General features: G+C 40.9%; 1 protein-coding gene across 4 annotated transcripts in view; it reads left to right on the top strand.

Annotated features, from left to right (window-relative positions):
- The window catches only part of LOC140485543 (B-cell scaffold protein with ankyrin repeats-like), a 309,357-nt gene that overhangs the window by 88,646 nt on the left and 204,672 nt on the right, over positions 1-16,039 (top strand). For all 4 annotated transcript variants that reach the window (XM_072583754.1, XM_072583753.1, XM_072583755.1 and 1 more), the window contains one exon: positions 6,465-6,591. In XM_072583754.1, coding sequence (XP_072439855.1) covers positions 6,465-6,591 — 127 coding nt within the window. The remainder of the gene's footprint in view (positions 1-6,464; positions 6,592-16,039) is intronic.

Here is a 16,039-nt window from a genome sequence, read left to right as displayed (position 1 = left end):
TTTTTATATATAGGCCGGGGGGTCTAGTTAATGTTGGGGGGGGAGGTGGTTACCTGATCCTATTTTGTTTCTGTTTTTAGGAGTGGGTTTGTTTTCCCCTGTTATTTTGTATTATTATATTTAATTATTACTTGTTGAGGCTGTAATTTTATAGTTATGTATGTTTATACATGGTATTAACATTACCAAATATATCCAGGTGTTGGTGTTGGTGTGGGGTGGGGGGGGGGTAGGGTGCTCACTGTTAACTCTAGCTCTGTAGTATATTTGAATTTTCTTCATCCTATCAAGGGGCGCCTGGGTCAAGGGTGGGGCACTGGTTGGGAGAGGATATGATGGACTTTTGGAAAGGAAGTGGTACCCCTTGGGAACAAGGGGGAAAATCTCCATTTAAATACGTTTCATATTTTTTTATTTAGAAATAGTTTTTTATTATATTGATGAGAGTGTATTAAAGAGCCTTTATTTTTGTGAATTTTATATGTTATGCTTAGGATGTTCTGGATAGGGTTTCCCCTCCCGAGGGGTCTTGGACTTGCCCGGACGATTATGGTTGATCAGTTGGTTAAGTGGTACACCTGGAATGTCAAGGGAAGTAATTCACCAGTCAAAAGGAAGAAAATATTATCAAACCTCAAGAAAGAAAGGGTTAATATAGCTCTCCTACAGGAGACACACTCATTGGATAAAGAACACTTGAAATTACAACAGGGTGGAGTTGATCAGGCCTTTTTCTCTTCTTTCAGCTCAAAAAGCAGGGGAGTAGTTGTTATTCTTATTCGGAAGAATTTCCCTTTCAAATTCCTAAATCAGATAAAAGATGAAGCTGGACGATATATTCTGATTAAAGCCCTTATAAATGGAGAGGAATATGGGATCTTAAGTTTGTATTGCCCCCGGCACATCCTTTTAAATTTTTAACGGAAGCCTTCTCAAAATTGATGGCTCTCGGTGCTTGTCATACAATTATAGGGAGATTTTAATTGTATTATGGATCCGGAAATAGATAGAATTTCCAAGAGTACTACAGGAGTATCTCCCAGATCCAGACAATTGGTGGATTTGAATAAAGAATTAGGATTAGTAGATGTATGGAAATGTCTTCATCCACAGGGCAGAGATTTTTTTTTACTCCAATCCACATAAATGTCATACCAGAATTGATATGTTTTTTGCCTCCTCAATTTTGAAAAATTCCATATCATTCTGTAAAATAGGCAGTATAGCAATTTCCGATCATGCTGCTGTATATATGGAAATCAAGGCGAGAAAAAATTAGACATCCCCCCCGGCATTGGCGTATGGACCCCTTCCTGATGAAAGATAGTAAATTTGTAAAATACTTCTCTCAAGAATTTTAAAACTTTTTTAGAAATTAATTCAAATACGGCTAGCAACCCATCAATGATGTGGGAGACCATCAAAGCTTACACACGAGGTTTGATCATCTCATATTCAACGACCCAGAAAAAATTATAGGGAGAACAACAGCGTCTGCTCGAAGCTCGCTTAAAAGTGGCTGAAACAGCATACGCTGATAGACCTTCTATTATCAAATTACATAGGATTACGGCCCTTAGGACAGCTCTGAACACCACGCTTGCCCAAACGGCTAAGAGGGAAATATTATTTGCAAAACAAAGGTTATATGAATTTGGCGATAAACCTGGTAGATACTTAGCATTTCTCACAAAGAAAAAGAGGGCCCCTCAAACTATCACGTCTATCAAGGAAAGTACGGGTACTCTGACTCATGATCATAAAAGGATTAACGCAATCTTTAGAAAATTTTATTCTGATTTATATAAATGGCAGAATTGCAAAGACAGGACTAGTCATTTTTTAAAAACCTAACTCCGGAACAGGTATTGGTCTTGAATGTTCCCCTAACAATCCAAGAAATACTTGAAGCAATCAGGCAACTTCAGAGCAGTAAGGCACCTGGCCCAGATGGCTTTCAAGCTGAATTCTATAAAGAATTTACAGGAATATTGGCTGGTCCACTTATGGACATGTAAAACTATTCATACAGACAGGGCTGTCTCCTGCCTTCGCTGAAAGAGGCAAATATCTCTCTTATCCTCAAAAAGGAAAGGACCCAGAAGATTGCGCATCATACAGATCAATATCCTTGCTAAATGCAGATTTTAAAATCCTCTCTAAAACATTAGCATTGAGGCTAGAAAGGGTATTGCCACATATCATAAAGGTGGATCAGAAGGGGTTTATTAAGGGCCATAGATCATCCAATAATGTTAGAAGGGTTTTGAATATGATCAAAGCCTGCCAACAGGGAAAGATACCAGGAGTAGTAGTCTCATTAGATGCGGAAAAGACATTCGACAGGGTTGAATGGTCATATTTGTTTTTCACATTGGAAAGGTCTTTACCAAATGGGTCTCAACACTGTATAGTGATCCCAAAGCAGTTGTGGTTACCAATGGATTAGACTCGGATAACGTCAGTGTGGATAGGGGCTGCTGTCAGGGATGTCCTCTTTCGCCATTGCTATTTATGCTAATAATTGAGCCACTAGCAGAAGCTATACGGGATGATCCTAATATAACGGCCCCGAGGATTGGTACAGGTAAACATAAAATTACCATTTATGCAGATAATGTTCTTCTATTTCTCAGTAATCCCCAGATGTCCGTACCTCGCTTAATCCAAGTTATTAATACATTTAGTGTATTTTCAGGCTATAAAATTAATTTCTCAAAATTGGAGGCTATGCCAATGGGTGGCCTTGCTAGTATATCCCGCTTATTGGACGGATCCCACTTTCCCTTTCGGTGGTCCCTGGAGGGTTTCTTATATTTAGGCATTTTTATTACCCCAGTATTTGGTCAGTTATACAAGGCTAACTTACTGGATTTACTGGAAAGGATAAGGCAGGACCTCCAGTGATGGGGAGACCTTCCAATTTCCTGGTTGGGTATAGCACTAATTAAAATGAATGTCCTGCCCCGTCTCCTATATCCTATGAGAATGTTTCCAGTGATGCTGCCGAGGATGGCTCTACATAAATTATATGGCTGGCTGGGTTCCTTTATCTAGAGTCATAGACAGCCCCTCAATAAGCTGAAGAAGCTACAGATTCCACAGGCAAGGGGAGGATTGGCTTTCCCAGATTTTAGGAATTATCAGTTAAGTTCCCCATTATGCTACATAGCTGATTAGGTCTTGTCTGACCCGCAATCAATCTGGCTGGACATCGAGGCCTTTCAAGTAAAATACCCACTTACTTTCAGACAAGAGGAAAATCATCTTATTTTCTGACAAGAGGAAAATCATTACGGATCACTGTAAAAACCCTATAATACTAAATACAATTAAAGCTTGGAATATAATGCAGCAAAATGGGGGCAACTCACATAAAACATCCCCCTATGCACCGATAGTGGGAGCATGGGGATTTCACCCGGGGTTGACAGATGCCATTTTCAAACTCTGGAGATCCAGGGGTATCTCCTGTTTAGGGGATCTGTTTAAGGAAGGGGTCCTGATGTCTTTGGAACAGCTGCATCAAAAATTTGGATTACCTAATCGAGACCTCTTTTGATACATCCAAATTCGAGATTACAAACAGAAGAAGACTACGTTATTAGATAGTCTTTATAAATCAGATAGAGAACGTAGAGTGCTATGGCCAATGGGGGTATCTTCCGTCAGTATTATTTGTCATTTATTACATGCTGAAGTATCGGGAGATATGGACAATCTGCTTAAAACATGGGATCAGGATTTGGGACTGGAAATCTCTATAGTAACGTGGAATGACATTTGGGAAAACGCCAGAAGAATCACCATCTGCAACAGAACTCAGGCCATTCAGTTGAAGATACTTCATAGGGCCCATATAGCACCGGATTGATTGGCAAAATTTAAGGCAGGAGCATCTCCAATGTGTCCCAAATGTAAAATAGAGGTGGGCAGTCTTGTACATTGTCTATGGACCTGTCATAAGATCCGTAGATATTGGACTAAAGTGCTCTGACAGAAATCTTAGGAATGGAAATTAGAGTGGATCCTGTATCTCTCCTTTTGGGCTTTTCAAACTTACCCTCCCTGGATATGCACGGGAAGAGATTATTTCCTATTCTCTTTCTGTGCAAGGAAAAATACTTTGGTAAACTGGGTGGCTGAAGGCCCCCTGGACTTTCGAATTGGCACAGATTAATTATGGAGGAGAAAGTGAGGACTGCAGATGCTGGAGATCAGAGCTGAAAATGTGTTGCTGGAAAAGCGCAGCAGGTCAGGCAGCATCCAAGGAACAGGAGAATCGATGTTTCGGGCATAAGCCCTGAAGAAGGGCTGATGCCCAAAACGTCGATTCTCCTGTTCCTTGGATGCTGCCTGACCTGCTGCGCTTTTCCAGCAACACACTTTCAGCACAGATTAATCATGGACTGTATTCCCCTTGACTTGCTTATAAATATGGTGCACCAAAAGACCGCATTATTCCATAAAATATAGCAGCCCTTCTTGAGTTACACAACTACAGATATTTTGGCCATCCTAACAAGGGCTTTTATTTACTTGAGATGGCGAACCTGGCTGGTCCAGAGCCACTTGGGAGAGGAATCCCGCACGAATACGGGTTTTGTTACGATTTGATGTTAATACATTCCGAGCATGTATCTCACTACCCAATTTCTGTGTTATCCGTCGTTTTGTTTTCTTCTCTTCTTTGAATAATGTAAGAGACTTAATTATACACTCTGGTTAGTTGTAGCTTAGATTAGTAGTTAGTTGAGTTTTTTGTTTTTTTTCTCTCGGTTTTTTTTTGTTTGATAAATTTTGGTTATTATTTATTTAAGATTTAATTGTATATTAATGTTTATACTTGGATTTTTTTTATTTGTAAACTTGTAAAAATGTTAAATTTTCAATAAAAATATCTTTATAAAATAAAGAGTTTTACAGAATCATAGAACTTGCATTTATTTCTAAAGAACCTGTCACAACCTCCAGACCCCTCAAAGAATTTTACAACCAATGGCGTTTTATAAAGTATTATCATTGTGAAAAAAGGAAACAAAGCAGTCAAATTTGTAAATAGCAAGATCTCACAAGTAGCAAAGATATAAGTAATCATTGGGTTTTTCATCCACCCAAGAGAGCATCCTGAACCCTGGTTTAATGCCTCATCCATAGGATAGCACCTCTGACAGAGCAGTGCTCCCTCAAGATGCACCAGAATATCAGCCTAGTCTTTGGAGCAAAGTCTTAGAAGTTGGGGTTTGAACCTACAGCATTCCAAATCCAAGGTGAGCATGACATCCACTGAGCTATGGCCAATTAGGTCCTCTCACAAAGGCCTGACACCTGATACACCATGGGGCATCAGCTCTTTGTGTACTGCCTGTTAAAGTGAATGGATGGAATATTGCTATCTTTAAGATTGCAATTGTTTGGCCAGTTATATTCCTTGTTATTGACGCTATTCCGAGAAACTTACTCATTGCATAAGCTGAGATTGTATCCCCTCAAGTAAAACAGGTTCTAATTTAATTGATGGTTTTAAAATAATTAAACAATTTCATAGGAACAACAGAGCAAAGCTGTTTCCTTTCATGTGGGAGTCCAGAACAAGGTAACTAAATCTTAAAATTAAATCCAGGCCATACGGTGTAATGTCAGGAAGCACTTCACTCAAAGAGGAGTGGAAATGTAGAGGTTTGTCCCCAAGATGGTATTGAGGCTGGGTGTCAATTGGAATTTTCAAAGCTTGTTTGATTGATTTTGTTGGTTATGATCCCGCCTGAACAATTAGCTAATTAGGAATGAAAGCGTGTTAAGGGTTATGCATGAAGTTAAAATGCATATTAGCTAAGATTTAAATGAATGGAGCAACACATCAAGGGACTGGATGATCTGCTCATAGAGTTATAGAGTTATACAGCACATTAGCAGACCCTTCAGTCCAACTCGCCCATGCCGACCACATATCCTAAACTGACCTAGTTCCATTTGCCAGCATTTGGCCCATATCCCTCTAAACTCTTCCTATTCATTGCCCAACCAGACGCCTCTTAAATGTTGTAATTGTAATATCCTCCACCACCTCTTGTTCCATACACATACCACCCTGCGTATGACAAAGTTATCCCTCAGGTCCCTTTTAAATCTTTTCCCTCTCGTCTTAAATCTATGCCATCTACTTTTGGACTCTCCGACCCTGGAAAAAAGACCTTGGTTATTCACACTATCCATGACCCTCATGACTTTGTAAATCTCTATAAGGTCCTTATCTCATGTTCTTAAATTCCATTATTTCCAACCAGTGTTTCCATAAATAATTTCCATAATGGTGTGAATTTGAGGCTAGAGTGGAATGTCAGGAAATTAGGCAAATATAGCAATGTATCTTCCACAAATTATCTGGAAAATGCGTGTGTAAAATTCTTACTCGGAGTTATTTTCACATTGTTTGAGCTGTACGTTTGTTTGTTTTTTTCTAGGCATTTCATATTAACTCCAAGGATCAATTGGATCAGCTCCTCACTCAATCTCTCCGTAACTCACTACCACCCAGTGGACTTGGTGCTTTCCAAATCCTTGGATCTAATGACAGAACTGAACACAGCAGTAAGTTTATCGAGCCAAGCCTTGTATTCTGTGACTATTGTAACACCTAATGCAATTGCTGTGAAACAGTCCTCAAAATTAATTTTAAAAGACTGAGCAAAAATATCTTCACCGTACATTTACAGTCAGTTGCAAATGTAAAATACTGTGGATGCTGTAGGTCTGAAATTAAAACAGAAAATGCAGAGGAACTCGGTGGGTCTGGCAATATCTGTGGAGAGAAAATCAGAGTTAATGTTTCAAATCTAATGTGCTCCTCTTCTGAACTAAAGAGGCCATGTAGTTTTATGCTGCTAAAGGAGGGGAGAGGATCAGATGAAACAGTAGAGAGCATCGGGTTAGAGGGCAAAGGTATCATTGAACAAAAAGCAATAGTGTGATAATTGTCAAGAAAAATCAAAGCATAGATCCAGAATAGATGCTAGCAGCAGAATATAGGTCAGCTCTGACTAAGAGCCAAAACATATAAACACATTACACATGCTGGGGGTAGAAGCAGGATATCAAAATGGAAGATCGAATTCATTGTCAAAAATTGCTCCAGAATTAACTGATAAGTTAATTATTCAACCCATTCATGTACAGATCAAAATCATTATGCCACTAGTTCAAAATCCAAACACGCAATAAACAATATGAATATATATACACATATCTTCCATCACAGTGAGTGAAAAGGTTTAATCAGGTTTATCTGTTGTACCTGTTTCTGTTGAATATTTTGTTTATATTCTACTTCTAAGTGTGTAGGAACAATGTATGGGAAAACTACTATCAACGGTGCTACAACAAAATGAATTAGTGGCACAGCAGGAGATCAGTAAGGAACAAGAAACAAACCGTAATGGAAATCTCGTTTCCATAGCAATGTGTAATGGTCATATTTAAGAAACTGAATTACAAACCAGGATTAAAATATTTTTCTTTCAAGGGCACTTTGTGAGACATTCTTTTAAGGCTACTTCTTGATTTTCCAAAGCTCCTTTTACATTCTCGCTACCTCCGTGATCAGATGATGCAGTCAAGTAGGAACATTACCTGCTGTATCAATGTTAAATCTTTCAGCATTTTAAGTTTTAGAAAGATAGGAGAGCACAACTATCAAAGATTGTATGCATACATGTGATTAAATATTTTAACTTGGAATCTATGAATCAAATGTTTTTGTTAAATCATACATTTTGATAAATATATTTTCATTGCTTTATTTCCAAAATGGATCATATACACATTTCAATCAGCCTCTCTTCTGTCTCTCCCCTCACTATAAACAGTTTCCAGTTCTTATTCCAGGACAGCCAGTTAATCTTTTGCAAAAACACCATCAATAATCAGAACATCTCTTATTTTGGGATCAGCAATATTTTTCTGGAACAGTGATATTCAATAATGAGTGCCTTCAGAGCATTTGGTAAGGTTTGTTTCTGTGCAGTTGTGACTTTACAGAGTGGCTATCAATTTCCTTACTGTTAGTACATCTTTTGGAGGGAATTTGAAGTTGAGCCTGAAGATTCTTTAAAAAGCAAGAGACATGGAATTTTTAATTGTTTATATATGGATAAATATCAAAGACATGTCTAAGGTCCCTTCTTTTTTTTTAAAGTTTATGCCTCCTTATGATGTGATAACCAAACGAAATAAGTCTGTCTTACCCTCTCCCATCCCAGGAACCTAGGGACTACCTGCCTGCCAATCAACCCCTGCTTTGTCCCACCCACTGACATTTGGAGTATAGTACTGAAGGAGTGTTATACTGTCAGAGGGTCAATGCTGAACCAGTGCAACAACACAAGTCCACAAGAAATAGGAACAGGATTAGGCCATTCAGCCCTTCAAATCTGCCCTGCTATTCAGTCAGATAATGGCTGATCTGACATTCTTCATGTCTACATTCCTGCCTTTTTCCGTGTTACCCTTGATTCCTAACTGATCAAGAATCTTTGGTTTTAGCCTTAAATATATACAAAAACTCTGCCCTGGCAGTTCCCTATGGCAAGGAGTTCCAAAGACTATGAGAGAAGAAATTCCTCCTCCTTACTTCAGTCTTACATTGGTATTCCTTTATTCTGAGATTATGGCCTCTGATCCTAGAATTGCCCATGACAGGAAGCATCCTCTTAGCATTTACCCTGTCAAGCCCCATAAGAATCCTATTATGTTTCAATGAAATCCCCTCATTCTTCTAAACTTCAGTGAGTAGAGGCCCAACCTGTTTAATCTTTCCTCATAAAATAATCCCTCCATATGAAGGATCATTCTAATGAACATAGAACAGTACAACACAGAACTGGCCCTTCAGCCCACGATGTTGTGCTGACCACTGATCCTCATGTATGCACCCTCCAAATTTCTGTGACCATATGCATGTCCAGGAGTCTCTTAAATGTCCCCAATGACCTCGCTTCCACAACTGCTGCTGGCAACATATTCCATGCTCTCACAACTCTCTGTGTAAAGAACCCGCCTCTGACATCCCCTCTATACTTTCCTCCAACCAGCTTAAAACTATGACCCCTTGTGTTAGTCATTTCTGCCCTGGGAAATAGTCTCTGGCTATCGACTCTATCTATGCCTCTCATTACCTTGTATATCTCAATTAGGTCCCCTCTCCTCCTCCTTTTCTCCAATGAAAACAGTCAGAGTTCAGTCAACCTCTCTTCATAAAATAAGCCCTCCAGTCCAGGCAGCATCCTGGTAAACCTCCTCTGAACCCTCTCCAAAACATCCACATCTTTTCTATAATCGGGCGACCAGAACTGGACGCAGTATTCCAAGTGCGGTCTAACCAAAGTTTTATAGTGCTACAACAAGATCTCATGACTCTTAAACTCAATCCCCCTGTTAATGAAAGCCAAAACACCATATGCTTTCTTAACAACCCTGTCGACTTGGGTGGCCATTTTAAGGGATCTATGTACCTGCACACCAAGATCCCTCTGTTTCTGCACACTGCCAGGAATCCTATCCTTAATCCTGTACTCAGCTTTCAAATTCGACCTTCCAAAATGCATCACCTCGCATTTATCCAGGTTGAACTCCATCTGCCACCTCTCAGCCCATCTCTGCATCCTGTCAATGTCCCGCTGCAGCCTACAACAGCCCTCTATACTGTAAACGACACCTCCAACCTTTGTGTCGTCTACAAACTTGCTGACCCATCCTTCAATCCCCTCATCCAAGTCATTAATAAAAATTATAAACAGTAAAGGCCCAAGGACAGAGCCCTGTGGAACACCATTCACCACAGACTTCCAGGCAGAATATTTTCCTTCTACTACAACTCGCTGTCTTCTGTTGGCCAGCCAATTCTGTATCCAGACAGCTAAGTTCCCCTGTATCCCATTCCTCCTGACCTTCTGAATGAGCCTACCATGGGGAACCTTATCAAATGCCTTGCTGAAGTCCATAAACACCACATCCACAGCTCGACCCTCATCATCTTTTCTAGTCACATCCTCAAAGAACTTGATAAGGTTTGAGAGGCATGACCTGCCCCTCACAAAGCCGTGTTGACTGCATTTAATCAAGCCATGCTCTTCCAGATGGTCATAAATCCTATCCCTCAGACTCCTTTCTAACACCTTGCAGATGATAGACGTGAGACTTACTGGTCTGTAATTGCCAGGGGTTTCCCTATTTCCTTCCTTGAAGAGAGGAATTACATTTGCCTCTGTCCAGTCCTCAGGTACAACTCCAGTGGACAGCGAGGATGCAAAGATCTTCGCAAGTGGAGAAGCAATTGCATTTCACGTTTCCCAAAGCAGCCGAGGACAAATCTGGTCCAGGCCTGGTGACTTGTCAATCTTAATGTTTGACAAGATTTTCAGCACATCAGCTTCCTCTATCTCTATCCATTTCAGCATGCACACCTGCTCTTCAAAGGTTTCATTCACTACAAAGTTTGTTTCTTTCGTAAAGACAGAAGCAAAAAACTCATTTAGGGCTTCCCCAACTCCTCAGACTCCACACACAAATTCCCTATGCTATCCCTGATCTGCCCTACTCTTTCATTGACCATTCTCTTATTCCTCACAAACCTCTCTGAACTGCCTCCAATGAAAAAAATATTTTTCTCTCAAATAAGGGGTCCAAAACTAGTTGCAGTACTCCTAAATGTGGTTTCAAACTCACTTTGTATGGTTGCAGTAAGACTTCCCTTCTCTTATACTCTCACCCCTTTGAAATAAGAGCCAACATTCCATTAGCCTTCCTAATTACTTGCTGCACCTGTGTGCTAGCTTCACATTTTGTTAATGAGTTCCCCCAAGTCCCTTTGTATTGCAACTTTCTGCAGCTTTTCTCCATGTAATAATTCTTTAGTTCTTCCTTCCAAAATGAACACTTCACATTTTCACACATTATATTCCATTTACCAACACTTACCTAACTGAAGAATATTTCTCCAAAAATGTTTGTATCCACTTCGCTACTTGCCTTTCCATCTATTATTTTCCACCATTCTATTGGTGTGCCAGTGATGAGAGAGTTCCATACTCCTGAAGGATAAGGGTAAATACTGAGAGAGTTCTGCACTAATGGAGGAGTGATTTCTGTATGAGACATTAAACAAAGGCCTGTCTTCACTTTCAGGTGAGTGTAAGAATCTATGCCTTGTCAATGTTAATTCCTCATTAAACATCACTAAAACAAATGATCTGGTTATTGCCACAATGCTGTATGTGGGATCTTGCTGTGCACAAATTTTGTGCTGCGAAGTATTCCTGTGGCTTTCAAAGCATCTTAATATTGGTGTGAATGGCACTATTGATATGCAATCTTTCCATACCTCCTGGAGAGTTGGCAACCCAGCTTCCTATGTCTGAACAGAATCTCCAACTGTCTTACTGAACGTCATCTTCCCCATCCCACATCAGTCACCCTGACTGAGTGGAACTATTGTTGTGCGATTCTCTGTCTTCCAATATTTTTCATCTACATTTCTGTTGATACCTCATCATTACAATGATTACCATGATATACAATTATCTCAATGGGGAAACAGAAGTTTATCATGGGTTTTACATGTGACGATGTATCTGTTTGTTGTAACACTCTCCAGCTACCTTACAAATACAATTAGGTTGACTATACATTCTTGCTGTTTATTGTCCAACATCTGTATAATTTTGTGTTGCTTTGGCAGATTAATTGGCAATCGTTGCATGCAGCAAATGTTGATTCACCAATTTACCTGACACATATGAGGTGAAGTTTGCTCATTTTATCCATCAAATTTATAAGGTTTTGTGATCAGATACAATTTTGCAGCCATAAAGCATGAGTTTGGGAAGGTTATTGAGTTTCTTCATTGCCATCTCTAAAGCAACCACCTCATTCCAAAAAAAGCCTTGTCCTTGATGTGTAAATCCTCTGTCGGGTACATGATTTAGAGATGCTGGTGTTGGACTGAGGTGTACAAAGTTAAAAATCACACAACACCAGGTTATAGTCCAACAGGTTTAATTAGAAGTATTAGCTTTTGGAGCGTCGCTCCTTCATCAGGTGATTGCAGACAACACAATTGTAAGACACAGAATTTATAGCAAAAACTTAGTGTGATGTAACTGAAATTATACATTGAAAAATACAGTGATCGTTTGTTGAGTCTTTCATCTGTTCGAATACAATGATAGTTTCACTTCTTTCATATGCAAATCACAAAACTTTTTTTAAAAAGTTACATTCTCAGGTTAACTGTAACAATTAGTGTTAGCCAGATACTATGTTGAAGGTGTTAGCCCCCTGTGTTCTCTGTCTGTGCCATAATGTTTAGACTGATTCTAATCTAAAAAGTGAGTTACCAGAGTCTTAAATGAATGTATACAGTATTGAGCAAAGTACAATGCAACTCTGCGTATGTGTGTGCACGTGTGTGTCTCTGTCTGGTGTGGGGTGTTGTGAGTGTGAGAGTGTGTGTGTGTATGTAAGTGTATCGTGTCTAAGTCTGTGAGGGGGTGCATGTGTGAGTGTGGGTGTCTGTAGGAGTGTGTGTGTGTCTGGGGTGGAGAGTTGTGAGTGTCTGTGAGAGAGAGAGTATATATGTGTGTGATTGTGGAGTGGTCTAAGTCTGTGAGAGGATGCGTTAGTGTGAGTGTCTGTGCGCATGTCTGTGTATACATGTGTCCGTGTTATCTGTGTGTATAGGTGTGTGTGTGCGTGTGTGTGTGTTTGTGTGTGTGTGTGTGTGTAGGAGTGTCTGTGTGTGTGTGTGTAGTGCAATGGTGATCCCCTGTAATGTGACATGAACCCAAGGTCCTGGTTGAGGCCCTCCCTGTGGGTACGGAACTTAACTGTCAGTCTCTGCTCGGCCACTTTTTGCTGCTGCCTGTCCCGAAGTCCGCCTTGGAGGATGGTCACCCGAAGATCCGAGGTCAAATGTCCTGGACCGCTGAAGCATTCCCCAACTGGGAGGGAACCCTCCTGTCTGTTGATTGTTGTGCGGTGCCCATTCATCCGTTGCCGTAGCCTTTGCTCGGTTTCTCCAATGTACCATGCCTCCGGGCATCCTTGCCTGCAACGTATAAGATAGACAACGTTGGCTGAGTCACATGAGTACCTGCCACATACATGGTGGGAGGTGTCCCCACGCGTAATAGTGGTATCCATGTCTACAATTTGACATGTTTTGCAGTGCCTACCGTGACAGTGTTGTATCCATAACAGCAATCAACAGACAGGAATTTTCCCTCCCAGTTGGGGAACACTTCAGCGGTCCAGGACATTCGACCTTGGACCTTCGGGTGACCATCCTCCAAGGCGGACTCCGGGACAGGCAGTAGCAAAAAGTGGCCGAGCAGAGGCTGATAGCTAAGTTCGGTACCCATCGGCAGGGCCTCAACTGGGACCTTGGGTTCATGTCACATTACAGGTGATCACCATTGCACTATATACACACACAGACACTCCCACACACACACACACACACAGGCACTCCTATACACACACGTATACACAGACACACACATAGACACACAAACGCCTACAGACACACACACACTCCCACACTCACATATGCAACCTCTCACACACTTAGACCACTCTACACTCACACACACACAAATATATACACTCTCTCTCACAGACATTCACAAGCCCCCACCACAGACACACACACACAGACGCTCCTATACACACACATACACGCACGTATACTCAGACATGCACACAGACACTCACACACACCCCTACAGACAAATACACTCCCACACTCACATATGCACCCCCTCACAGACTTACACAGACACTCTACACTCATACACTCTTTCTCACACTCACAAGCACCTCCCCCCCCCCACCCAGACAGACAGACAGACACACACACACACATACGTTTGTGGGGTGAATATGTACTTGCAGAGTTACATTGTACTTTGCTCAAAAACTGCATAAATTCATGTAAGATTCTGTTAACTCACTTTTCAGATTAGAATCAGTGTAAACATTATGGCACAGACAGAGAACACGGGGATAACACCTTCAATATAGTATTTGGCTAACACCAATTGTTACAGTTAACCTGAGAATGTAACTTTTAAAAAATGTTTTGTGATTTACATATGAAAGAAGTGAAACTATCATGGTATTCAAACAGATGAAAGACTCAACAACAAGCAATCAAGATATTTTTCAATGTCTAATTTCAGTTACATCACACTGTAAACTTTTGCTATAAATTCTGTGTCTTACAATTGTGTTGTCTGCAATCACCTGATGAAGGAGGGTCGCTCCGAAAGCTCGTGCTTCCAATTAAACCTGTTGGACTATAACCTGGTGTTGTGTGATTTTTAACTCTGTAGGGTACAGTCATCTTTGAAATGGAACTAGTTAGCTATTTCAAACAGCTGGCAGAGGTACAAAGAACCAGATGGTCTTGTATGTTTAAGATTGCTTTCTTTGACCAGAAACCTTCACATCCTTTAATCTCTCTGTCCTACCCTCTGACCTTGATCAACAAATACCAAGAGTTTATAGGTTTCTTCCTCGCTGACTGAAAGCTCCCTTATTCATAACCCCTGCCCCTGGCCAAGCCCACGGTTTCACATCTCCTCCAACTTACTTCCTACTTGAGCTGAGAACCCCATCTTTTTAACAGCACTGCCATCTTTCAAGTTCTGTTTTCAAATTGGAGCACCTCCTGTTCTCCTAATTCCATTTCAACTGATTACTTTAAGTACCTACTCCCAATCTACCTAAAATAAAGCAAATGACACTCTGTCTTTAGGTATTGCCCCTTTTCCTTTTAATCTACCGTCATCACCTCCCCTCTCCACTTCCTCCTATTAAAAGAAACCCAACCTTGACCCTTTGCAAATTTCTGCTTCCATCTCCAAACCATCCCCATCTGCTTCAAGGTCTGTGGATGGTTTGTCATCTTCCAGGTAAGTACTCATCTCTCCTACAAAAGATAGGCAATGAGGAAAAACTATTTTTGTGTGGCCATTTATTGTAATCTAGGATGGATCGGTAGGCATTGGCTGAGAAGGGAATGTTTAGTGAGAACCCTGGGAGAATTCCTTGTTCCTCTCTGATTAACGCCAGAAGATTTTTTAAACCAATCCCTGATCAGATGGCAACTGTGGTATAAAGCGTGAATACTTTGATAATTGAATATGAGGTGACGTGGTGGCTCAGTGGTTCGAAGTGCTGCCTCACATCTCCAAGCACCCAAGTTTGATTCCGGCCTCAGGCGACTGTGTCTGAGTGGAGTTTCCAATGTTCTCCCAGTGTCTGTGTGTGTTTCCTCTGGGTGCTCCAGTTTCCTCCCACAGTCCAAAGATGTGCAGGTTAAGTGGATTGGCCATGCTAAATTGCCCATAATATCCAGGGATGAATAGGCTAGATGTGTTAGCCATGGTAAATGTGGAATTACAGGGATAGGGTAGGGTCTGGGTAAGATGGTCTTTGGGCAGTTGGTGCAGAGTTGATGGTCCTAATGGCCTTTACCCGCACTTTAGGAATGCTGTGAATGGTGTGTTGATCTGATCACATGTGGCTGGAACCTGAGAGAAAAAGATTACGATGATGTGCTACAACAGTCTGCCTTGTAATACTGTAGTTTAATGAGCCAATAAATGTTTATTAGAATATAGTGAATGAATGATTTTATTGTCACTGGTGCTCTACAATGAACAACACCGTAAAATACAATGAAAAGCTTCAACCAGCGCCACAATCCGGTGCCATTTGAATATTTTAAGAATCAAAAGATAAAACTGAAAGAGTCCATCTTCATTTGGCCACTTCCACCATGAGTCCTAAGTTGGCTCACCAATGATGACTGCTCCACCACCCCTCTGCTGCCTGCACTGGACCCACCACCATTGGAGTTGCTGCTCTTCAGGCACCATCTCTTCATCTCTGGGCCCACCTCACCGATGGGCCTCCAATGCAGAGTCCCATGCTGGCCCCATACTTGCCCCACAACCAAGAGCCCACCTGGCTCCACTGC

This window comes from Chiloscyllium punctatum, chromosome 14 (genome assembly GCF_047496795.1).
Source record: "Chiloscyllium punctatum isolate Juve2018m chromosome 14, sChiPun1.3, whole genome shotgun sequence".
Taxonomy (NCBI): Eukaryota; Metazoa; Chordata; class Chondrichthyes; order Orectolobiformes; family Hemiscylliidae; genus Chiloscyllium; species Chiloscyllium punctatum.
The sequence above is the reverse complement of the archived record's forward strand: the minus strand, read 5'-3'. Positions and strand labels throughout refer to the sequence as shown.